The sequence below is a fragment of the Podarcis muralis genome, chromosome 7 (assembly GCF_964188315.1).
Source record: "Podarcis muralis chromosome 7, rPodMur119.hap1.1, whole genome shotgun sequence".
In the NCBI taxonomy this organism is placed as follows: Eukaryota; Metazoa; Chordata; class Lepidosauria; order Squamata; family Lacertidae; genus Podarcis; species Podarcis muralis.
In genome coordinates this window covers 61,570,637-61,595,881 of record NC_135661.1, presented here as the reverse complement: position 1 = coordinate 61,595,881, position 25,245 = coordinate 61,570,637, and the positions used below count along the sequence as shown (strand labels likewise).

At 44.2% G+C, this 25,245-nt stretch overlaps 1 protein-coding gene across 2 annotated transcripts in view; it reads left to right on the top strand.

Annotated features, from left to right (window-relative positions):
- The first annotated feature begins 1,293 nt into the window (after nucleotides 1-1,293).
- Nucleotides 1,294-25,245, top strand: part of CSMD2 (CUB and Sushi multiple domains 2) — a 477,324-nt gene continuing 453,372 nt past the window's right edge. The window contains exon 1 of one of the 2 annotated variants that reach the window (XM_028738980.2): nucleotides 1,294-1,753. In XM_028738980.2, the coding sequence (XP_028594813.2) occupies nucleotides 1,597-1,753 (157 nt within the window). In that variant the 5' untranslated portion in view covers nucleotides 1,294-1,596. The remainder of the gene's footprint in view (nucleotides 1,754-25,245) is intronic. The other variant, XM_028738982.2, reaches the window with a different exon arrangement.

Sequence of the window (25,245 nt, the reverse complement as noted above, 5' to 3'; positions counted from 1 at the left end):
TTTTGAATATGATGTAATATTACTCCCCACAGCACCAGTACACTTCTCAGATAAATAAGAGGGTGTCGTCCCCCCCTTATCTGTTGTCGGAGAGGGGACACTGGGGTCGAAATGGTCAATGGAGAAGCCGTGTGTGTGTGTGTGTGTGTGTGTGTGTGTGTGTGATGCCTTTTGGAACGAATCCGGAAGCTTTTGGAGTGTGGGGGGAATTGACAGCCTGACCATTTCCAGCCTCCGCCGAAAGCTAATCAAGCCCCCCACTGTTTCTTTAATTTCCTTTATGTTCGCCCTTTTGTATTGCATAGGTGCGCCATCTGAGGGTGGTGGGAGAGAGAGAGAGAGAGAGAGAGAGAGAGAGAGAGAGAGAGAGAGAGAGAGAACCTCCCCTCCTCCTTCCCCAGCAAGCCGTTCTCCTCTCTGCAAAAGGACACTAGTACCCGAGCCCAGCATCATTTAAGGAGTACTCGGCAGGGTAATGGCCGAGATTTCTGAATCCCCTTTCCGTCCCACTCAAAGCCCTTCCAAGAGCAGACAGAGGCAAAGTCGCCTGCGAAAGGGGGGGGGGGGAAGGCTCCGATTCTTTGTTGCGGGGGGGGGGGGGGAAGGGAGAATTACCTTGTAATTCCTCGCTAGCTCCAGCAACATCCTACAGATGGTTTACAAATGCAGACATCTCGCCCTCGCCCTCCCGAGCGAAAGGGGCGATTGCCTCCCCACCTTCCCATCAATGCAGGGCTTGAACCTTGTCAATTCAACTCAAGGGTCTGTGGATTGCTCCCTGGAAGAAATGGTGGCGTGAAACTGGCACGCTTCCCCGGCGCCCCCCTTACTTCTTAAAGGTGGTGATGAGGAAGAGATTTTGCAGGGAATTTTATTCTCATCAAATCAAGCTAATGCAAGCTGGATTGGAGGGTTTTCCTTCCCCGCACGATGCGGAAAGCGCTGGGAAGTTAACGAACCTTTCAGCGGCCCATCCAGACTTGAGTCCCCCTCCTCAATCTTCCCAACCCCCAGTATTTAGTGTTTGTTTTAAAGGTAAGAGACCATTAAAACAAAATCCCCAGCGATGTAGCGGTGATTAATCACCTGGAACTTAAAAGAATAATTCCCTGGGGAGCTTCAGCTGTTAATCCTGAAAAGCTTGATCCAAGGTAGGCATAAAAAAAAAAAAAAAGACCGAGGAAGAAGAGAAGGGAGGGTGGAAAAGGGGGAGAGAGAAAGAGATAGCCACTTCTCTCCCCAAGCTACGGTGTGAGTTGGTTTAGCCCAGCTGCAGCAGCTGGGAGGAGAGAGAAAAAAAGCTCTCTGTGCATTCGGATCTTTTTTTTCTTTATGAGCAAATATATATGTATGTATATATGTATATAAGATTAAATAAGCGCCATCCTGACCCCCCCTTTAAAAGAAGCCTCCCTTTCCTCCTATCCTAATTATCCCATTGAGCAAAGGAAGGGGGGGTTAAGACGAAAATTTCAAACCAATCACCCAGCTCTCTCTTCTCCTCCCCCCCCTTTCCTCCTCTTCCACCTCCTCCTCCTCCTCCTCCCCGTCTTCCCTCCTCCTCCAAGCAAATCAACCCCCCAACCCCTCTTTGACATGCAACCCTCTTTCGGTTGGGACAAGCCGGCATGCCACTGCAGCTTTAAACGGAATTGGGGGAAATTGGGGATTTTTGCTCTCATGACGGTGGAGGTGAGCTACTGGAGCCGGATTCTTCTGCTTTCGGTGGGGGTTTTGGCAACATCAGCCGCCGGTAAGTGGGGCCAGAGGAGGGTGGCTAAGTTTGGGAAGACCTTTCGAGGTGTGGGTGGCGGGTGACTTTGGGCTGAGGCTGGGGGTTCCCCCCAGTCCATGGAGCCACCTAAATTCTCATGCATTTTTCGGCTGTGTGTGTCGGGGCGGAGGGGGGGGGGTAATCTCTGTGCTTAAGGAAAGCCTTCCTAGGATCTCTGCTTTGCAGTTGTTGTTTTTACAGCAGGATGTTAAAGTTTGCAGGGATCTGGTTGTGAGAGCAACGCTGTTCCAAGGGAGATTGCTTTTGGGGGTGGGCGGGTGGGTGAGATGGGACGGAAATGGGCAACTCCTCTTTTCAGAATGTCAAATAAGCCTACAACCCCCCCCCCTTGCAAAGCAGGGTGATAGCTCCATCAAGGTGGGAAATTGAACATGTTTCATGGCTTTTTCCACCCGCCACCCCTCTTGATGATCCCTCGCCAAATGTTGTGTCTGTAAACCTGTAGTTCTTGAATGATGATAGAACCACTTTGTGGTTCTATCACACCTCCTCTCCCCACATTATAAGGACAGAAGGGTTAAGGATGGGCTCCTTCCTATTTTGGCCCTGGCATTTTTGATAACCCAGTCTACCAGAAGAGGTAAAAGAGAAGTCTGATATCACAAATGCCCCCCTTTTCCATCCTAGCCCCTGACTGCTTCTCCTGTAAGTGCCCTTGCTGCAGAAACCAAGCAAAGAAATCTATTGCTGAAGTTTCATTTCTTGATGGAGTGGGATTGAGGGAAGGAAGAAGTGGTGGTCAGTTTTCTTCCCTAAGAGGGCTTTCCTAAAATTTTCTGTTACTGTCTGGAATAATGAGGATGTCTTCATAGATGGCTGCTTTTGGCACTCTTCCCTACCAGAATCATGAAGGTATTCCTCCCTTCTCTCCCCCCACCCCTACTTTTTAAAGTGGTGGGCCACAATCCTAAACATACCTACAAGGGTGTAAACTCCACTGAACATAATGAGGATTACTTCTGCAGAAAGAAAAAATAACAGCGTAGGATAGATTTATATGGTTGGTCAACTTTGTGGTTGTAATTGAAATTCAGCACCGAGGTCTTTCCATAGGGAGAGTCTCTCCAAGAGGACATTGGCTGACAATTAACTGTTTGTCTGAGAGCATCTTTTGGAAAGTCGTATATGGATGGGGGTTGAGATGGAAGGGGTGCGGAGAGAGTCAACTAACTGGGTACGGGTAGAATATTCCTTTTCACTTGCTGCAGGCACTTTTCTTCTTTGCAAAACCTTTGTGGGTCTGTGATGGCGAAAGGGAGGAAAGCAGTCAGATCTGGTTTATCCTACAAGTGGGACACTGGTTAGCCATGGCCGATGGATTGTCATATGGGTCTACTATTCTCCTCCCTTGATCTCCATTGTTTTTTCGCCCTGGCTAATTCCAGTTTTAACTTCTGTGATCACTTGATGTTCCCAATTTTGCCTATTCATGTGCCTTTTTAATTTATTTATAAATGGATGCTTGCTTTGAAGTCAAACAATACTTTGGATTGTGTCCAGAGGTACAGTCTGTACTACTATCTCTTGGTTCTCCCTTATGCTCTCCTGCCACCTCCTCAGTCCGTGGTCTCCGTGGACTTCAGTGAGTTTCAGTTGGTTCCTTAAATCCACACCTATTGAATCCACCTGTCTGGTTTTTTAAAAAAGAAAAAAATACCTAATCTAGATCTTAGGAAGAAAAATGATATTCCTTCCCCAAGGGAACAAGTTATTACTGCCTAAATAGATATATAAATGAATGCAGCGATTATTTCATGCTTGCTTCCTTGCTCCTTTGTTGCACAGATGTTGCTGTTGCCATCAAACTGTTGGCATTTTTCAAGGCTGCGGTGTGATGCTGGCTGGTTACTCAAAGGATTAGGCACTATAATGGAGCAAAATTGGAACCTCACTGGTTCTTTTTCCATGGAAAAAGGTGCTTTATTAGAGAGTAATGACCAGGAGTGCCCAAAGTGTGGCACTACAGTTGTGTGAATAAAACTACCAGGAAGTAGTTGTAGCCTGTATTAAATAGATAAATTCAGTTGTGTATCTAAACCCACCCACCTTACTAGTGTTTCGTTAACCTTCTTCTAATTATTGAAACCTGTCAATATTTTGAATTGCTTTTGGAGTTTTGTAAATGAGAATTACAAAAAAAGGGGCAAATACACCAATTCTCTCTGCAGATGTTGATGGCTGGAGGTGATAATGAGTACAGCCAAATCCTGAGATGCACAGAGAGCTTATTCTATGTAAGATTACTTCTGATTTGGATTGTCTGTCAAAATAGCTTGCTTCTTTTGCATAAAGATATTTTGGAATAAAGCATTTAAGGGGAAAAAATACAGTAACAAGCTGTAAGAAGGGACAGGTTTTTTTAGGGTTGAAATTTGTCATTTTAACCTAATACTCTGCTCTAAAACAGGATATTCTATACCTAATATACTTGTGTCTTTACTTGCAAATCAATACAGGGGGAAATTAATCCACTGCTTCCAATGATAACATATTTCATTGCTGAACTGTTTCTGACAGGTTGTAGTCCACAGGAAACTGCATTTATTAACTTATCCTGATATCACAACAACCCTGTGAAGTAGGCTAGACTGAGAGTATAGCAACTCAACCAGAGTCACCCAGGGAATTTCATACCTGAGTATGGATTTGAACCCAACTCTTGATGGTTCTTATCCAAACATTCTGTCCGTTGCACCAGGCTACCTCTCTCAACCCAAGGATACCTGGAAGGCTGGTGAGTTGCATATGGCTTTGTGGACTTCAAAAGCATGGGGCCATGCTCTCCCACCATATACATTCATCCCTTCAGGGTGGTGGGAATGTTACTAGTTTCTATAAAGGTCACTTGCTGGATTCTACTACTTGGTCATGCTACAGAGCAATGGAGTAACTGAACTTTGGGATATGCAGATACGGAAAGATTTACTTCTCAAACCAAGATGTATTGGGCCAGTGGCACATCTAGTCTAGCATCCTATTCTCACAGTGGCCAGCAAGGTGACTCTGGGTAACCTGCAGACCAGGACCTGGTTGAAAGGGTGAGGGAAAACCTGCCTAATGTAATTCTTCCAGAAGCCCCTAATGCCTAATATACCACCATAGAATTGCAGAGCTGGAAGGAACCCTAAGGATCATCAAGTCCAACCCCGTGTAATTGCAGAAATATGAGCTGTCCCATACGGGGATTGAACCTGCAGCTTTAGCACTATCAGCACTGCACTCTAACCAACTGAGCTATCCAGGCTGGATTGTATTCTTACATGTTTCTATTAGCCTTTCAGATTGTAGGACCATTTGAAATTTTGTTATGTCTTCTAATTGTTAATGAAATATCTTACATAAACTTCCTGATGCTGTGAGCCACTTTGAGCGTGGTTTACCATGGAAAAGCAAGATACAAGTAAACAATGATGGTGGGTATTTTGTTAGTCTCATCATAATTCTTTTCAGCCGTTACTCATGAATTCTGCTTTTCCCATACAGACCGTTGTCATGTGTTGTGGCTTTGAAATGGGTATTTTGTTTTTGTTTTTATCAAATTATGCAAATAATATGCTGGTTTCAATCTGTGCATAAGGGATATGAGAGAGCTGACTGATTGGGGAAACGTGTCTCTAGTCTGATACATCTTAGATCCATGCATGATTGAAACAAATTATTTACATGATTCAGGGATAAATCTGAAGTAGAAAGGAGGAGTCAAGAAAAGAGCTCCTGAATAATTAGGGGTGTAGTAGTCATCTTTCTTACCAGTTGTCTAAAATCATCATTTGGCCACAACACAGTTGGTGATGAGACCAGAATTTGCAGAGATCCTGATCGCAGGTCCTGTTGTTTCAGTTTTAACAACTGCTTGATAGTTTAACAGCACATTGAATATAAGCAAGCAGGACCAACTATGGGGTGGTGGTGAAGCATTTGGCCTGGACATCAAGTGCAAAGGGAATGACAATGAAACAGCCAAATTTGTACTTTGTATGTGTGTGCCTGTGCCTGTGCCTGTGTGTGTTTAATTGTAGTTTTCATTTGATTCTCTGTTGTTTTTCTTTTGTGTTACCTGTTTTTGTGCTGTTGAATTTTTTAAAAATATATTTTTTAAAAAAATTCACTTCTTGATCTTTTGGCATTCGATAAGCTTACCGCCTTTCATTTACTTGTATCTGGCCAAAATGTGGCACACTCTCTCAGTTTAGAGCAGCAATTTTAAGCAAATAAGAGATGTGATTTGGAGATAGATCAATATGCTAACCAATGCAGATTTTGTCATATTAAAAGAGGTCAATTAATATTTATGAGCATTTTAAAATACATCCATTCTGATGGCACAAGATTAGACCATGATGATTGTGTCCTCTCTGATCAGCTGATTATATAAACCAGTGGTTCCCAATTAGCTAATTACTGAGGACCCCCTATTTTTCAAAAGCTAAGCCACAGACCCCATACTTTTGAAAATTTTGATAACTCTATGGTAGTTACCTGAGCAAAGCAGTTTTCTGAAGAAAATGTGGGGTGGTCCCTAAAAAGCAAAGGATTTTAAGTATACAGTGGTACCTTGGTTTGCAAACAGTCTGATTTGCATATGTTTTGGTTCGCAAACACATCAGACCCTGAAGTGCGTGTCCTGGTTTGTAAACTTTTTTTGGATTACAACCCATTTTTTTGGATTATGAACAAAAAAATTGGAGGCCCCATTGGCGAAAGCGCGCCTTGGGTTACAACCTGTTTTGGTTTACAAACGGACCTCCAGAATGGATTATGGTTGTAAACCAAGGTAAACGGTAAAGGGACCCCTGACCATTAGGTCCAGTCATGACCAACTCTGGGGTTGCGGCGCTCATCTTGCTTTATTGGCTGAGGGAGCTGGCGTACAGCTTCCGGGTCATGTGGCCAGCATGACTAAGCTGCTTCTGGCGAACCAGAGCAGCGCACGGAAACACTGTTTACCTTCCTGTGTCCCTAACTTGCAAGTGTTCTATATGCAGAAGTCTTTTTATATGAAAGAGTATTCAGACATGCTATTCCTTACTTGTAATCTAAGATGGTATATCTTAGCAAAACTTTAGAAACATATGGTTCTGCTAACTGAGGGATCTTGCACCTTGAAGTCATAAGTGATGGCTTCATCAGGGCTTGATAAAATATTGCTGAAAACTGGGTAGAAAACAGCTGGAATTTTGTAATGTTCGTATTATTATTATTAGTCTGCTCAAAGTGGCTCACGACATCAGGAAGTTTATGCAAAATATTTCACTAACAATTAGAAGACATAACAAAATTTAGATTGTCCAACAAACTGAAAGGCTAATAGAAACATACCATAAATATAAGAATATAACCCAGCCTGGATTGCTCAGTTGGTTAGAGTGTTGTGCTGATAATGCTAAGGTTGCAGGTTCAGTCCCCATATGGGTCAGCTGCATATTCCTGCAATACACGGTTTTGGACTAGATGATCCTCAGGGTTCCTTCCAGCTCTACAATTCTGAGGCCTCTTCCATCCCCCAGCTGAGCAGTTCAGCAAAGCCCCAGTGCTCCTCAACTCACACGTGAGCCTTGAGAGGCATCAGGACTCGCTCACTGTGTAGGGCTGGGCCATGTTTTTCTGCTGCTTCTTCCTTCCCTAAGGAAGACCTGCCCTAGGGGAGGAAGAAGCAGCCGAAATAAATTCCAGTCATTATGATATATCAGCATATACCAGCATTTAGCTGCTGATATATCACGATGTTGAAACGAAAGTGTCACCCAGCCCGAGCACTAAACTAAATCATCAGAGGGTGAGCTGTTGTGCTAATCATTGTGGCAATTCGCTTAGCTATTTCCCCTGTTGGGAACATGAAGCCCAAACTCATGAGGCAAGATTCAATGAAAACCCTACCTACAAGTACTGGTAGAGTGCTCAAAGCTTGATAGTTGTTGAAAGCAGTTAAAGTTCTTTTCAGTTAAAAAGTAGAGAGCAAGGGGAAGGAATCAGTTACTTTTTTTTTAACTATAAGCATGTGAGCTGTTTGCAATCTCTTTCCCCACCCCTCCAATCACAAGAGCGAGTCTTAAGAAACTGCACCATAGGTTTACTCCCAATCCCAGCTCACTTGCCATCCAGCAACTCTTTCACAAGTTTTCCCCCTGCCAGCAAGCAGGCACTGTTCATGAGCAGTGGCAGGATGATCTGTGGAAGGCTTTCACTGTGCAATTAACAAGGTAAGTGAGTCCCAGGCAGGGGATGGTGCTGGGGACCCCTCTGGCACCATCCCCTGCCAGGGACCCCCACTGGTCCCCAGACCCCTAACTGGGAACCGCTGATATAAACAAACTACTGCAAGAGATTTTATGATGCTTAGAGGCCTTAAAAGCTGGACTTGGAGTTGGTGTTGGCTGTAATCAAGTCTAATCTTCAGCTTCAAATGAAAGTGGGAAACCTTGGTACAATCATGCCTTGGTTCCCAAACCCCTTGCAAGTCGAACGTTTTGGCTCCCAAACGCCGCAAACCCAGAAGTGAGTGTTCTGGTTTGTGAAAGTTCTTTGGAACCCGAACATCCAACACAGCTTACACAGCTTCCGATTGGCTGCAGGAGCTTCCTTGGTTTCTGAACATTTTGGAAGTTGAACGGACTTCCAAAATGGATTCCGTTCGACCTCCGAGGTACCACTGTATTAACATTTACTTCAATGCGGGGTAAGGCCCGAGGCCCAGTCTTAATACCCTGCCTCGTACAGATAAGGAAGAGAGGTAATGTTCTTGAGGGAGGAAGTTAAAAGTGGTGGAGGAATATGAAGTCTGCTTTAAAGTGAAATACGTGCCTCTGTTTCTCAGGGCAGGATTCAAGGGAAGAAGTTCAGGGTCCCCAATCAGCAGAATGAGCCTCCTCAAATGCATTGCACATGACCATCTAAAGAGGGAGGCCATTAGACCACTGAAGGTCTAAAATGGCCTAACTGAGCCACTTCATTGCAACAGTGAATGCAGCTTCTTCTGTCTCTAAAGGAAAGAACTATTTCTTCATATAAATAGCCAAGGTACCTTTTGAAAATAGTCAGTGTAAATATATTTCCTTTTTTAACCTGGTATTTCTACCAGCAGTGATTCTGTGATCTGATTTCTTCCTCAGGTTTCTGATTTATTGTGCTCGGTGTCCTCTTTGACATGTAGGGCAACACGATTGCCGGCATGACCTACTCTCTTTTATGTAGAGATTTTATATCCAGAGATAACTGCATTGCATTGATTATCACCATTCCACCAGGCATCTTACATTCCCACTATATCAGCGGGTGCTCTTAAGTCACCCATCTTGGCTTTGAAGATTCTGGTATGAAATGTGCTTCCCCTTTCATCTGGAATCTTCCGTTCCTTTTGCTCTCCTTCCCGCCACCTGCTCTTTTCTCAAGGGTAGGGGTCAGCTACTGCAGGCCCCTGTCAGTGCACCTCCATTATCTCCTCACTGCCCACCCAGAGGTGGATGAAATAAAAGAAAAGTAAAAAGTAAAAAGGCTGTGGTGCTTGCGGCAATAGGATCTGGCAGCAGCTGTTTGGATCGGGTGGGGTTGCAGCCCTGGCCTTCTGTTTCTTATTCCAGGCTTCACCAACCATGTGCCCTCCAGATGTTTTGGAGTAGAACTCCCACCACCCCGGCCAACACAGTTGATAAGAGTTGTCCCAAACATCTGTAGGGCACCAGGTTGGTGAAGACTCCATTCTCAAAACTGTTTGCTGAGGGAACCTGATTGCTGACCACAGTTTCTAAGACTTCAGAGCACTCCAGCATCAGCACGCAGCTACCAGGACACTGTGAGATATTAAAATGGCCGCTAAGCTATTGCTGCCACCAAATTAGCTTAGGAGGTGTTTCACCTTTGGCCAAGGGCCCCCTCAGGCCTGGATGGATTTAGGGACTGGTATGACCAGGAAATCAGCCCTGAGTGCTCACTGGAAGGACAGATCCTGAAACTGAGGCTCCAATACTTTGGCCACCTCATGAGAAGAGAAGACTCCCTGGAAAAGACCCTGATGTTGGGAAAGATGGAGGGCACAAGGAGAAGGGGCAACAGAGGATGAGATGGTTGGACAGTGTTCTCAAAGCTACCAGCATGAGATTTACCGAACTGCAGGAGGCAGTGGAAGACAGGAATGCCTGGCGTGCTCTGGTCCATGGGGTCACGAAGAGTCGGACACAACTAAACGACTAAACAATGACCAGGCTAGGAAGGATGAGTGTTCATCCCAGTGGAGGTCATCCCCAAATAGTCTCCTTATGAGGAAATGGTGGGTGGAAAACCATTCTTCTTATGTTGGGATAGAAAAGAGATTCCCTAAGACCTAATAGGTGACCCTGGTTTTTGTTTGTTTGTGTCTGTGTTTAAAAATGGGCCATAGTTCAGTTGGTAAAGCAGCTACTTTGAAAGTAAGAGGTTCCTTGGTATCTCCCGTTAAAAGTTTCAGCTGATTACAATCAATTATTATTGCTTCATTTTTTTAAAAAAAGAATATTCAAAATGGCTGATAAGAAAAACATGACTGATTGACCACTGTGAAAGACTTTTTCCTGAAATCTTTCAAAGCTACCACCAGTATACCATACTGGGATGGGCCAATGTTCTGACTTGGTAAAAGAGACAGAAATACTTTTGGAAACCAAATAAATACATTTGGAGTGATGGGGAAGGTATGAGACAGTTTCATATGGTCTGCATGTGACTAGGCTCACTTACTAGAACCATCTTGTGCTAGAACTAATGAACATTTCTGTTCCTTTGGTGTTGTGATTTTATTTTATTCCTACTCCTTGCTTATACTCTGAATTAGTTCACTTAATCTGTGATAAGGTTGTGGGTGCAGTGTCCTACTCTTGTTAGACTGGGGTTAGACAGGCTGATCTTCCCATTAATTCCAGTGCTAAGATTAGAATCTGGGAGTGGAAAAGAAGTATACAGATGTCCCAATTGCTGAATGCTAAGATTGAGAGGGGAAAGAAAGCCAACTGAGGTTCAGATCCATCTGAACTTGCCTCTTGGTAGACTGTAAAAGCATGAGAATTGCCTCAATAGCTTTTCTAGTCCAGCATTTTGTTTCTAAGAGGTAGCATACATTTGCCTCTTTGGGGTTATAAGCAAGATGTGAAGGTGATAGCATTCTCTCATTATTTGTGCCCAGAGTATGAGATGTAGGTGTTCTACCTCTGCATTTGAAGGCTTAACTTTGCTTCAATGGCCAATGGCAATGGATAGGTTATCCTCCACAAAGCAGTTCAATCTTTTAAGGAAGCGATCTATTACAACACCCTGTGGTATCACAACAGTGTTATGCCCTGGGTTAATTCCGTGTGTGTCAGGTACCATTTTAGTTTAAGAAACAGTGCAGCTCAAGAGCATCTCAAAAAGGGCTGTGGTGGAACCTGCTGTTCTAAATTGGGATTTGGGAAATGTCGAGGAAAGTCTTCCCTGGCCTTTCCAATCCCCACCCCAGTACACAGCAAGTAAACACTGAGAGTTTGGGGATAAATAAATCTGTTCCACAGAAAGTTGTAGTGAAGATATACACAGTTTAATTTCCAAACCATGCCCCTACAGTTTATTTTATATCTCTGTGTTGAAATAAGGGGACTCTTCCCCCCCACCCCACCCCCAAGCTCAGATTTGGGAATTCATTGTCACATTAGTACCACAAAGGCTGGATTATTAATATTTTAAATAATAGCAGAAATAGCAATAGCAGTGACAAATGCCACTGTCCAAACAGCATACCTTGGTATTTGATTCTTCTGGTGGTCAGGCTCACACATCCTGGTGTTTCAGCAGTACAAACCTTGTCAAGGGACACCCTGGTCTCAGGATTGTTCAGTCTGCCTGCTGAGCTTTTTCTGCAGAGCCACTGATGGGAAGGAAGGAAGGCGAGAGGTAACCTTGTGTTGCCGTCTTCCAGTTGTCTGGGAGGTTCTGTCAGAAGGAGACACATATCAAAATGGGTGCATGGAATATGATCCAGGCACTCTGCCATGGGATCTCGGTCATTCATGTTCACTGTCAGGTTGATTCACTGTTGAGAGTATCACTAAGCAATTTGCCAGGATGATTTCCCCCTCTTCTCTTCTCTCCCCCTGTCTTGCATCGAGCTCTTTCTTACAATCATTGGTTTAGACGCTCTAAAGGAGCCTGACATTTGATGGGGCTCCTCCTCAGCCATTATTTATCAATTAATTAAAACAATTGATTAAATGGCTAATTAAAAGAGCCAGTGTTGTATAGTTCTCAGCCATGAAATTCTCTGAGTGACCTTGAGCTGGTCACTTTCTAGTCTACCTCACAGAGTTGCTGTGAAAGATAAAATAGGGGAGGCAGGAGAGCCACGTACATCACACTGAACTCGGAGGAAAAGTGGGGTGCAACCGTAATGATTGATAAATCATGACAAGTTTTGACAATCTATCTCTTAAGCACAGGAGGGCTCATATTCAGGGTTTCTGTTCAGCCATGCTCTTTCAAGATACAGTGGTACCTCACATTAAGGACTTAATTCGTTCTGGAGGTCTGTTCTTAACCTGAAACTGTTCTTAACCTGAGGTACCACTTTAGCTAATGGGGCCTCCCACTGCTGCCATGCTGCTGCTGCACGATTTCTGTTCTCATTCTGAAGCAAAGTTCTTAACCCGAGGTACTATTTCTGGGTTAGCGGAGTCTGTAACCTGAAGTGTCTGTAACCCGAGGTAGCACTGTAATTGAAATAGAGAGAGCCAATGTGGTGCCTTCCAGAGGTTGTTAGACTACGTCTCTCATCAATCATGGCTATTGGCTTTCCAGCTGGAGCTGATGGGAATTGAAGTCCACAAACATATTGAGAATGCCACATTTGCTATACCTGCTAGACCAGGCATCCCCCAACCTTCAGCCCTCCAGATGTTTTGGACTACAATTCCCACCATCCCTGACCTGGTCCTGTTAGCTAGGGATCATGGGAGTTGTAGGCCAAAACATCTGGAGGGCTGCAGTTTGGGGATGGCTGTGCTAGACTGCAAAGAGTTCAATCAAGGCATTCCACCCTCCACTTCTTTTCTTTCCCATCTGATGCTCAGCATTCTGTAGATTGGTTTTTTGTTAGTTTGTTGTGGTTTGTTTGTAGACTTAAACAGACCTTTACTTCAGCAGACCTTGAAGTCCCCCTGAGTATGCTGGTGCTTCTTGTTCCGGAGTTACTCTGTTTTGGGTTCACATTCTGTTGACACTCACCACCTGAGTTTGCAGTTAGAAGGAATGATAAGTGGGTGAGAAATTGGATCTTCAAAGGCGTGGTGGTTTCAGAGAAGAATAAAATATAAATGGAAGCCAGTTCTTCCAGCCTGTCCTGCAGTCACACTCCAGTCTGAAAAGTAATGGAGCTCTGGGTGGAGCTGTGCAAATGAAAGGTCAGGGCTATGCAAATCTCATGTGTTATATTTCTTAGCTCTTAAGGTGTTGTTGTTGGGGTTTTGTTGGGTTTTATTCCCTATACTGGAGAACCTTGAAGGAAAGTGATTTTTCACAGTCTTATTTTGTGTCGCATAAGACAGTACAGGAAAAGAATACCTTTTTCTAAATGTTGTGCCAAAATTGATCCAAAAATGGATGTCCTCTCTTGAGGAAGTTTTGCAACTCCATAAAGGTAAAGGGATCCCTGACCATTAGGTCCAGTCATGACCGACTCTGGGGTTGCGGCGCTCATCTCGCTTTATTGGCCGAGGGAGCCGGCGTACAGCTTCTGGGTCATGTGGCCAGCATGACTAAGCCACTTCTGGTGAACCAGAGCAGCACAAAGAAATGCCATTTACCTTCCTGCTAGAGCGATACCTATTTATCTACTTGCACTTTGAGGTGTTTTCGAACTGCTAGGTTGGCAGGAGCAGGGACCGAGCAACGGGAGCTCACCCTGTTGCAGGGATTCGAACCGCTGACCTTCTGATTAGCAAGTCCTAGGCTCTGTGGTTTAACCCACAGCGCCACCCGCGTCCCTTTGCAACTCCATACCCAGCACTAAATGAAAAGTATCTGTATTTAAAGATTTGTACAAAGTCTTAGGTGTGTGATAATGCCAGCCAAGCCATTGTTTCATGCATCACAGCACAGAGCATCTGTTGAATTGCCGTGTCTCTTAAAAGGCTTTCTAGAAAACATGATAGTAATGCCTCCCCTGCCCTCTGCAAGACCCTTTGTCACACCTTTGCTTAAATCAGCCATTTATATCCAGGCAGGGAGAAGAGGGTTCCTTGGCTGAAATTAAAGCCTAGGCTGCTACTCTTGACTGAACATAGCTTGTGCGCCTTTAAAAACTGTCAGTTCAAGGGCAGTTCTGGGGGGGGGGGGGAAGATTCCTATTACTTCAGTTGTTTCCTGAGAAAATCTTTACCAGCTGAAGTCATGTTAAAGACACAGAAGATTGTGCTGGATTCATTGGTGGATGAATTATGGTCTTGGGCTGATTTCTTACAGCTTTCATAGCCAGCACCCACAAACAGAGGTTTAGGGGGCTGGGGTCACAAAGTGGAATGAGTTAGAGGCTTTTGAGCAAATGTGAGAACTCTCAGTCTTGGATCTAAAGAAGTTCACAGCATGTGCAAAGACTGTTTCCTATAGTGAAAAACAGTTGTAACCAGTACCAGAAAACCTGGTCATCTTGTGGTCAGTAAGATTGCATACATACAAATATACCTTCCTCCAGGAGCAAGTGTGCGTTTTTCCATTTTCCCTCCTGCTCTCACTCTTCTATGCTTGGCTCAGATGATAGTGCAGGCATTTACGCTCACCTCCATAAGTCTCTTGGCTATTTTTAGCTCCTCCTAGGTGCTGGACATGTTTCTATTTCAAACATTTATTTGGTGTGATCATTGATATTATTTGAAGCCAGCACATTTCTTAAAAGACTTGAAACATTGCTCTTGATGGAGCAGAGGGAGTTTGGAAGGGTTTTCATGATTGTGGTCTGCACAATTCCGGGGGGGGGGGCAGTTTTGTCTTTCCCACAAAGGCCAGCCAATTGGTCTTCTGAACATCTGACTTCTCCTAGCAACAGGAAAAAGCGGTTGCTCCTGAGCTCGATTCAGTTTGGAAGTTTGTATGTACATCCCAGGTGTGGTGACTGTGGATCTTCAGTGACATCTCTGCTTAAGCGGTGAACAACTTAAGAAGTTCAGGACTTTTCGTTCAAAGGAATAGCAGTGTGAGCAACTCCTACAGAATGTGGATATTAGGACTTGATTTTTGGTGGAAATTCTCAGCTCCTGATGAGGGAACAAGCAATGGGATTTCCTGAGGAGGTTCAGCAGTTCTCTTTTCACCCACCCACCCACAGAGTTTAGATTTTAAAATACCAAACTGGCTTCCTGCTGTGTTGTTGTCTCTTCTGTCTTTGTTGACTAGATAAAACATGATTCTCTCTCCCCCCCCCCCCCAATATCCTTGTAAATACTTGACTAGCACTGGCCATGTAGAAGAGTGCTATGGCTTTTGGACTCTCTGTCTTCAGGGAGTCATTTCCATTGTGATTTGTGTGCTGAATTACCCCTGCTTATTTGCCATGGAATCCCAGTGCAACAACAGTAAATTCTAAGTGATGTTCAAGGGTGCATGTTGAATTTGTGTGGAGCACAGGCTAAGCCTGGTGGGCTTTGTCAGGAGTGGGGAACTGGCTCCAGCCTGTGTGCTGAACGCTTACCTCATCTATCCCATGGGACACATTTAACAGGCTGGTAGGGCCACCCGCCTGCAAATGCCTGACATTGTTCTAATGGGCCTCACTCTCAGTGCTGATCAATGCTGAGTGCAAGGTCCATGTGCTGCATTGGGGAGTTATCCATTAGAAACCCTGGTGCAGCCAATCTCAAGTGGTCAGTCAATGAGTCCTGCTTGGCAAGGAACAATTAGGAATACACTCTAGAGACTTACGACTGATCTTTTCCAGCCATGTCCTTACCTGCCATCACATATGTTGTGATGTCATAAACCAAATTGGAGCTATTGAGGAGCCTAATGGGTCTATTGAGGAGTTTCTGCACCATTGAAATACGTAAACAAAGTGCAGTTTTATACACACTTAATATTCATTGATAGTTACACATTATTGGGAAGATAATGTTGGGCAAGCTTCCTTTCAGAGATGCTTGCTTGCCATGGAAGATCTGATTGAATAACTCTTGAGATGCATCCAAAGCTGAAGTTCAAGTCAGCATGGTCAAGCATCTACAGAGCCCACCTGGGTGCCAACTGACAAGAGTCTCCTAGACATGCTGCAAGGAGGAGGTGGACTCACTGAGAGAGAAGGGCCCATGGAGGGTGACTTGCCGAAAGACCCTTCAAAAGCTGGAGTTCACTCTGTAAATCTCTGTGTAACTTTGTAAGACTCCTGCAAGCACATCTTTGAAGCCATAACAGAGTGTTGAAATAGAAATGGGGGTAGCCCCGGGTCCAGATTCTGCTTAGTGACAAATGGCATTGGTCCAAACCTTTTCTTTCAGCCTGCCTACCATGCAGGATTGCTGTGGTGCTAAAGTTAGGCAGGGGGTGCTAGTAGAATCCCATGTATCCTGTCCTTAATTACTTGGAGGAGGAGGAGGAGGAGGAGGAGGAGGAGGAGGAGGAAGAAGAAGAAGAAGAAGAAGAAGAAGAAGAAGAAGAAGAAGAAGATTAGGAGGAGGAGGAGGAGGAGGAGGAGGAGGAGGAGGAGTTTGGATTTGATATCCCGCTTTATCACTACCCGAAGGAGTCTCAAAGTGGCTAACATTCTCCTTTCCCTTTCTCCCCCACAACAAACACTCTGTGAGGTGAGTGGGGCTGAGAGACTTCAGAGAAGTGTGACTAGCCCAAGGTCACCCAGCAGCTGCATGTGGAGGAGCGGGGACGCGAACCCGGTTCACCAGATTACGAGTCTACTGCTCTTAACCACTACACCACACTGGCTCTCTCTTACTTGGAGAAAGCCTGAAGAAAGTTTTTAATGTTTAGTGTTCTGTTGGGAGCTGCCCAGAGTGGCTGGGGAAACCCAGCCAGATGGGTGGGGTATAAATAATAAAATTATTATTATTATTCCAAATGCAATAAATAAAAACAAGCATCTGCGGGATTAAATTCCAGTGTGGTTTAAATAGCCTAACCCTTAAGCCTTTTCTTCTCATAGCTTTCCAGAAGCATGGACTGATTGCTCCTGGATAGAACAGTGTTTTCTTCTCTGCAATGAAAAATAAATCTCCATGCATTTTAGTTGATGGAGTCATAAATATTCATAACCTGCCACAATAACATGTGACCTGTAGTGTCCTTGACCTCAAAAGTCAGATACGGTTCTCTTATGGCTCTTCTTATTACATAAGAAAGCAGGTTTTAAGTTGGTGCTGTGGATTCTGTTTTAAGAGATGGTGAGTACAGGTGTCAGGCTCTGCAATTGAAATCACTTTCAAGCAGGTGAGTGTTATTTGTAAAAGAGACACTTAATATAACTGACTTAAATGCAAGCGCACACATATTGTAAAGCATCCAGTTTTAGCCTCCCTCCATGCAGGACAACACCACTTGATGGGCTGTCACTTGATGGGCATCCACCAGCCTGTAACTGTCCAGATGTTTTGGACTCCAACTCCCATCAGCCCCAGTTGGAGTCAGAAAGAACTGGAGGGCATCAGGTTGGAGAGGGATGGGCGATTGAAATCTGCAGGAGCTCCTTGTCCATTTACTGTCTCTGGCATTTAGAATTGCTGCTGAGCCTGCTTGTTGTCACATCAACAGGTATGACCCATTTGAATGGCAGGGCCTTCTTTGTGGTGACACCTGGAGTGCAGAACTCCCTCCCCTCGAGTTGCAGCTGTTCCCCACATTGTCATCTTTCTGTCAACAGTTAAAAACATACTCAAGTGTCTGGGGAATGGTGATTGGGAATGATTGCCCATTATTTATTTCTACTGTATACAGCATGGCACATTCTTACTGTTTTTAATATTAGTTTTATATTATGACATTTAAGGATTTTGATTGGAGTGATTTGGTTTGTAGTATGCAACCCTAAGCTGTGGCAGAGAAGGGTGTGGTAAAACTGTAACAAATAAATAACACCCATGTGTGAACCAATCTTGAACCGGGTGGATGTTGTTGTTTAGTCGTTTAGTCGTGTCCGACTCTTCGTGACCCCATGGACCAGAGCACACCAGGCACTTCTGTCTTCCACTGCCTCCCGCAGTTTGGTCAAACTCATGCTGGTAGCTTCGAGAACACTATCCAACCATCTCATCCTCTGTCGTCCCCTATACCGGGTGGATAGGGAGAGCCTAATGACACAGTGTGCTATATTTATTTACTCCAACCGTTCGTTTCTGACAAAATATGAGCATGCTTATATGTGCATGCATACACAAGCAAAACCCTAGTTATGAGAGCAGTCTACTTGTGTGAGCAGTGTAACATCATAAGTAAGAACCAGATGTGTTTGTGTCTCTGCTGTTTTGCCATTCATGTGACTAGAGTGTTTTATGGTTGCTGGTGCATCCTTGGGTCTTTGCTGTCAGAAGCGTTCATGTGTCCTTGCTTTGTACTGGCTGTGCCTGGCTCGAAACAGTTAAGACAGCATGTGAGGATATTGCCTAGCAACAGCACCACTGGTTCCCTCATTATCTCCTCCTCCGTTTCCCATGGATAGCGGTTCCATCAGAGGTATGGGAGAAGGAAGAGGGATGCATTGAGGGAGAGAATTGTGGGAGGCAAGTTATCTAGGAGGAACTTCTGACTGCTTTCCTCTTTTTCTTGCTCACCTCACTCTCTGTCCCTTGGTCATGTACGGTTGCGGTTGGTGAACACAGGGAACTGTCAAATTCCAGTTTGGATCATTGACTCCTCTTGTTCAATATTGTCTGCACTGGCTGGCAGTAGCTCTCCAAGGTCCTAAACAGCATCTTTGTCAGCCCTACCTGGCACCCTCTACATACAAAGCTCTTTCCACTTAGCCCCCTTTCCATTTGATTACAGAGGACTGTGGCACCTAACAGACAGTGTCTGTAAGTGCCTTTGCACCTGCACCTTCCAAATTGTTGGGTGCAGGTGCAAAGTGCTTCCCTTGCTTGAGGCAGCATGAGTAGCAGCACATACATTAAGCTGGATAGGTCTCTTCCTCCCACCCACACCAGGTTTTTGGCCAATGTATTCTATTGCACTAACATAGGTGGTGCTTCTGACATGACAGCTATGGCTCAGTCGGTAGAACATGAGACTCTTAATCTTAAGGTTGGTGGGTTTGAGCTCCACATTGGGCAAAAAGTTTTCTGCATTGCAGGTGGTTGGACTAGATGAGCCTTGCAGACCCTGCAACTCTATGATTCTATGATTGGCATGCAAAATCTTCCTCTCTACAAACTCATATTATCAAGGAAGTGACTTGGCACTTCTTAAGACACTTTTGTGCAAAAGCAAATTTTTATGAGTGTTGGATTTTTTATATGGTTTCTTGAGATGCTGTTTTCGGGTGGGAAAAAGGCAAAGTCTACTTCAATCTCCCTGTAAATTACTGTTTCACAAAGTTCTGGCTGTATTTAAGTATCTTAAATATAGTCATAGTTTTCCAAACACTTATTTGAAACTCAGAAGATGTGATTTTTCTTGAAAGCAACGAGTGTAATTCTTCACTTGAGACAGCAAAAGACTGGGACAAATATTTTATTTATTTCATAAGTGCTCCCCTTCCCCCTTATATGATGACAAACACCAGATTGGCTCGCTAGTAAAAATCAATAAAAAACCTCACAGAAATAAGATACCACAAAATGCAACAACAGCAACAACAACCCACAGATTTACCATAACCACAAGCACTACAATACATCAGGTTGAAAATCTGAAGGGAAGAATCAAATTAATCAAAGACATGCTGAAAAAACTAAGGCTTATCCAATATACATCTTATACCCACCTCCCACAAAAATCCCCAGAAATGTTAAGATCAACTCTTTCTAGCCTGTATGCTGAGCTGGTGCAGCTCACACAAGATTGGAGTCACATGCACTTTAATTTTAGATGTCCTCAAGATATATGTGCCTTTGCCTTCCCCTTTAGGCAGTTGTGAAAAAGGCAGGTGCTAAGGATCATTAGGAAAGGAATTGAAAATAAAACTGCTAGTATCATACCTTTATACAACTCTATGGTGACACCACAGTTGGAATACTGTGTATAGTTCTGGTCACCTCACCTCAAAAAGGATATTTTAGAGTTGGAAAAGGTTCTGAAAAGGACCTTTTCAGATGAAGACATCTAGATGTCTGAAGACACTAGACGACTCGCGGGGTCCCTTCCAACTCTACAATTGTATGATTCTACGGACACTTCTGCAAGCAATTTCCCCATATATAATCCAATTTTGTATGCTGTTTTCACTAACATATGTGAGCGTTTCCCTAGTTTTTGCTTGGCGAAATACACAGGAAAATTCAGTGAAATACAAAAGTCAAAGGACAGCGGCATGTTGGGTCACATTTTGGATGGAATTTAACGTTGAGCTGACACAATTGTTCCATCAGTGCAAGCATTTCTGCTTCCAGGGGGACTGATCTCCCTTCCTCCCCCTGCATACTGTTCCACAGGTTCTCCTGTCCCTCTAACATGGATTTTGGGGAGGTGTGGGGTGTGTGTGGAGAAACTCTCAAGGTTGCAGTGTTCAGTGTTTTTATATAAAGAAAAGGCAAGTAAGAGATGACATGGCAGAAGTTTATAAAAATACCCAACTCCCTCAACCATTCCTCATAAGGCTCAGTGTCCCAAGCTGCCATCATCTTCGTTGCCCTCCTTTGCACATGTTCCAGCTTGTCAATATCCTTCTCAAACTGTGGTGCCCAGAATTGGATACAGTACTCCAGGTGGGGCTTGATCAAGGCTGAATAGAGCAGTACTATTACTTCTCTTGAGCTCGACACTATACTTCTGTTGTGCAGCATACAACATTAGCTCCCCCCCCCCATTGCTGCTGCATCACACTGTTGACTCATGTTAAGCTTGTGGTCTACTAAGACCCCTAAATCCTTTACACGTGTACAGCTGTCAAGACAGGTGTTCCTCAGCCTATTCAAATTCATTTTGTTAATTCTTGCCTAGTTCTCCAATCTGTTAAGGTTATCGTGATTCTATCTTCTGCGGTATTCACTACCCCATCCAGTTTGGTGTCATCTGAAAATTTGATTAGCAACCCCTCAATTCATTTGCCCACATATAAAGATGTTGAACAGCACTAAGCCTGGGACAGAACCCCACATCACTTTGTTCCAGGATGACAAGGGACTATTGGTGAGCACTGTTTGGGTTTGGCCAGTCAACCAACTACAAATCCACCTAACAGCCCACATCTGTGATCCAACTCATTTGTGGTATTCTCTCACTGTCAGACTTATTCATGTGGCTGCCTCCACACATTTAATCTATGTGTGGAGGGGTAGCAGGAGCACAGTTGCTGATCATCATCCCCCAACACCACAAACATGCTGCTGCCATCATCCACACTTCAGGCAAAATGTATCTGTTGTATACATATGGACTTGGCACATCATGGAGAAGCCAGTCAGCAGGAGAGGCTGTGCCCATACAGTACACTGAGCATGTGGGTGTTGGGGCTGGGCCAAAGGAGCACATGACAATCAGGTGTGGGACTAGAATGAATGGTTGCTGTCTTCCCCTCCACATATAGACTAATCATAAGAAGGTGACTGCAGTACCTAGGATGGGGTCAGGGTTGGGCCATTGATGGTAGTCAAAGGTGAGACAAGAAACAGAAGCTGTGGGGCAAGTCAGAAGTCAGGACCAAAGTACCAGTGCACACTAGACCAACCCTGCTGGATCAGGCCACAGGTCCGGTTAGTCCAGCATCCTGTTCTCACAGTGGATAGCAAGATGCTCGAGGTAAGCCTGCAAGCCAGACATGAGCACATAGTAAAAGAGGTGGAGGTGGAGGAAGAAGGCCTTAGAATGTGATCTGAAGGTACATGACGTAGCAGCCTTCCCAAAGACAAGCAGGTCTAGCTCTGGTCAGTGACTGTATGGAAAATCACCCGAGAGCCATGTGAAAGGTTGGCTATACATGTAAAAATAAACTCTCTATTTTCTGAAAAAATGAACTTACTGCTGTGTTAGAATTGCAAGGAACGACCCTGGTGGGGTTGAATGAAGCAGGCTTGGCTGCCTGTCTCTTAGGGTTTAATGTCCTTGTTAAAAATGGACACCTTTCTCTGAATTGATATGATGAGTGTAACGAGAAAAACAAAATCTGCCTTGCGTGTTTTTCTTTCTTTCCGATCACTGTTTGTTCTCGCACAGTGTGAGCTGCTGCTCTGTGGCAAGCCTCATTCCTTTGGTAAATGTTGCTGCTGTGTTGTTTGGAGATGGTGGAGAATGATTGTTACGGGTTGTCAAGGTTTTCCAACAGTCCCAGTTGCTGTAATATGGGAAACGGGTAATTATTACCTGGTGCTTTGCGGTGCTGTCTGATGTGGTGTTAGGAAGGAAGCTAGTTCAGTGGATGGCTTTGGTTTTGTTTTTTTAAAAGAAGCAATTAAATGAGGTTACCACTCTAGCTATACCTTCTATTTATGCAACCTCCTTTTCTTTTCTTTTTTAAAAAAGAATTGAAATTCAACACATTTATGTAATTCAGTGAACTTGGCTTACGATAAACACTGCATGGTAATGTGAAACCCATATCTATACTCATACCATGTGCTGCTACTGCAGCAGCCTGATCTGATGGTGTTTAATGTGTAATTGGGAAAATCCCGTTGACTAACAGAATTGTTTTAGCACTCTTTTACTGTTGATGATCTGTTACTCTGGGCATATTGCTGGATTGGGCAAAGATACTCTGCTGCTGTTTAAGGTAGTGCATATATTTTATGTGAGCCTGCTAGCCTGCAAATGGAAAGACACAAATTCAAATGGGACATTTGGTTCACATGGTTACTATTGTCATGAGACCATTAATATAGATACAGGAATGGGCAAATAGTTTGTTTTTGGTGCATGCCATTTTTTTGCACGTGTTCACTCGATAAGTCTGCTCCATCCCATGTTCCTATTGATCTGCCATTATTATTTTTAATCTGCATGACGATGTCTGAGAGATACAGTTCAGAATTCACAGAAACTGAATTCCCTAGGACCTGTCTTTGGGTAGATACAGATATCTACACCTAAACCTGGTTACTGTTACCTGCAGTGTCTTCTCCCAATCTCCTTCCTGAGTTATAATGGTATTACAGAATGAATAGTTTAATTAATAAGGAGGAAGGGTCAGTCAGTGTTGGCAATTAGTGCTGCTGTGAGGGACATAGAAACTTAATTGGTGGGTATGTTAGGGCCAAGGGTCAAGTGATCCCATCTGCTGCTTAGGGAATAGAGAAGCTAAACATGGGGGCGGGGTTCAGTGCTGGGGTTAAGGTGCTTAGGAATTGAAGGGGGTGTCAGTGGTGTGTGAATAGGGTCCGCATGGGGCCCCCGCATGGGGGCCTTATGGGCAATACGCACTGTGGACCACTGAGCTTTCTCAGCAACTTCCTGGTGTTCATGATGAGATTATCAGAAATAGTGAATCAAGTTTCCCTGAAAGATTATTTGTCCCCAGCTTCTCCAGCAATATACCTCCACAGGTGAATGGTAGGGGTGCTCCAGGGCTCATCCTCCTCTGTTTTCTTGGAGCAATGGTGAAGCTTCATGGTCTTCAACAGGATTCCCACGTGTCTTGAGTGTGTTCTTTGCCCCAGATCATGACTCAGAGTCCTCTACAACAGGTGTGGTTTCCATCACAGAGAAAGGGCTAATCATTTGACTGCTCCCCCCCCAAAGGAAAAAAGATATAGCTAATTGACCAATCAACTATTTTTAATGCATTAGTGTTATGGGCACAACAAAGTTTTGTTTGATATCTATGCTAATCATAACAAATGAGAGAGCTGTTGTGAAACAATTACATTGGATTGTATCCAACTAACTTTTACTCAGAGTTGAAATTAATAGACCTAAGTTAATCACATCCAGTCATTTCATTGGGTCTACTCTTATTAAATATTAGTTCACTGTAATCCACTAATTGTAATGAATTGCTCATTTTTATTTTATTGCATATTTTACAGCACCATCTCTCCACTACTCCCCATAACTCAAGCTAGTTCCCTGTCCCCCTTTTAATCCTCACAATAGGCCCATGGAGTAACTGGCCCTTAGAAGCTTTGTGGCTGTGTGAAGATTTGAACTTGGCTCTCTCGGCTCCTAATCCATTACTTTCCCCACTAGGACAGCCTTGCTTCACCTGGTGCCCTCCAGGTATTTTGCATTGTAACTACCATCAGCTCCAGACAGCATTGGCAGTGATCAATGATGATGGAAGTGGAAGCCCAGGGTTCTGTCCCAGGCAGTGGTCCCTGCCACAGGACAGTGCTTACACACAATCCAGAGACACCAGTTCAAATACCACCAGCACCAGTTCCAAATCTAAGAAGCAGAATCAGGCCAAGCATAGTTCAGGTTCCAGCAAGGCAAGGTCAAACACAGCAGAGTGTAAGTGCAGATAAGCAAGAGGACAAAGTCCAAAAGGCAAGCAAATAAGCAAGATAATTAGCACCCTGGATAGCTCCAAGAGTTTCCTCAGCTGCTGGTGAGATGAAGCAGACTTGAATATTGCTCCAGCAGCCCGCAAATTCTGCCTGACCCATAAATAGACCTTCAACTTCCCTTGAGCACAACTGCTGTCACCTCTGATGAGTGGAGCCTCTTATCTTTTAGAGCCATGGACTACAGCGGCACTGGATAAGCCATGGTTCTACCATGGTCTCTGAGCCCTCTGAGTCTGATTTCAAATTCTTTAGGTTGGAGAGATGCTGGTATTCCTCAGGAACTGGAACTTCTAAGAAGGAAGGGGTATCAAAGGCTGAGGTTCAGAGGGTGCATCCTCCTCCCAGGGAGAGATGTCCTTTGAGTCTATGACCTCTTCTCCAGATTATGGAAATTCAGAATTATGACATTCGGCAACAAATAGAAGGCACCAGGTTGGCGAAGGTTGCACCTAGGTATTTTCCACTGGTGTCTGTGTTATTCCTTGGAAATGCATTCATTTCTAGCAAGTGGCCAGCAGGAGAAGCCCTTCCTCACTGCTGGAAGGTGAGGGGCAACACTGTCCTGATTTCTGCCCTTCCTAACAAATGACAACAAAATAAAACACGAAAGATCCATCTTGTACAGACATTCGCAGAATATTTGACCATTGTCAAGTAATAGCTGTTACTCAACCACTTGAGAGATAAATGGACTGACAATCCTTGTTGCAGATGATCAGTGGTATGTTGGCAGACAATTGGATGTGGATATTCAAAAGCTGCTGGGCCAGGGAGATGCCTCAATTTGGAGAGCTCAATTTCATACACCAATTAGAGGTAACCAGCCAGATCTTTCAGCTTTTGTCTCATTTATTCTCTTGGTGCCAG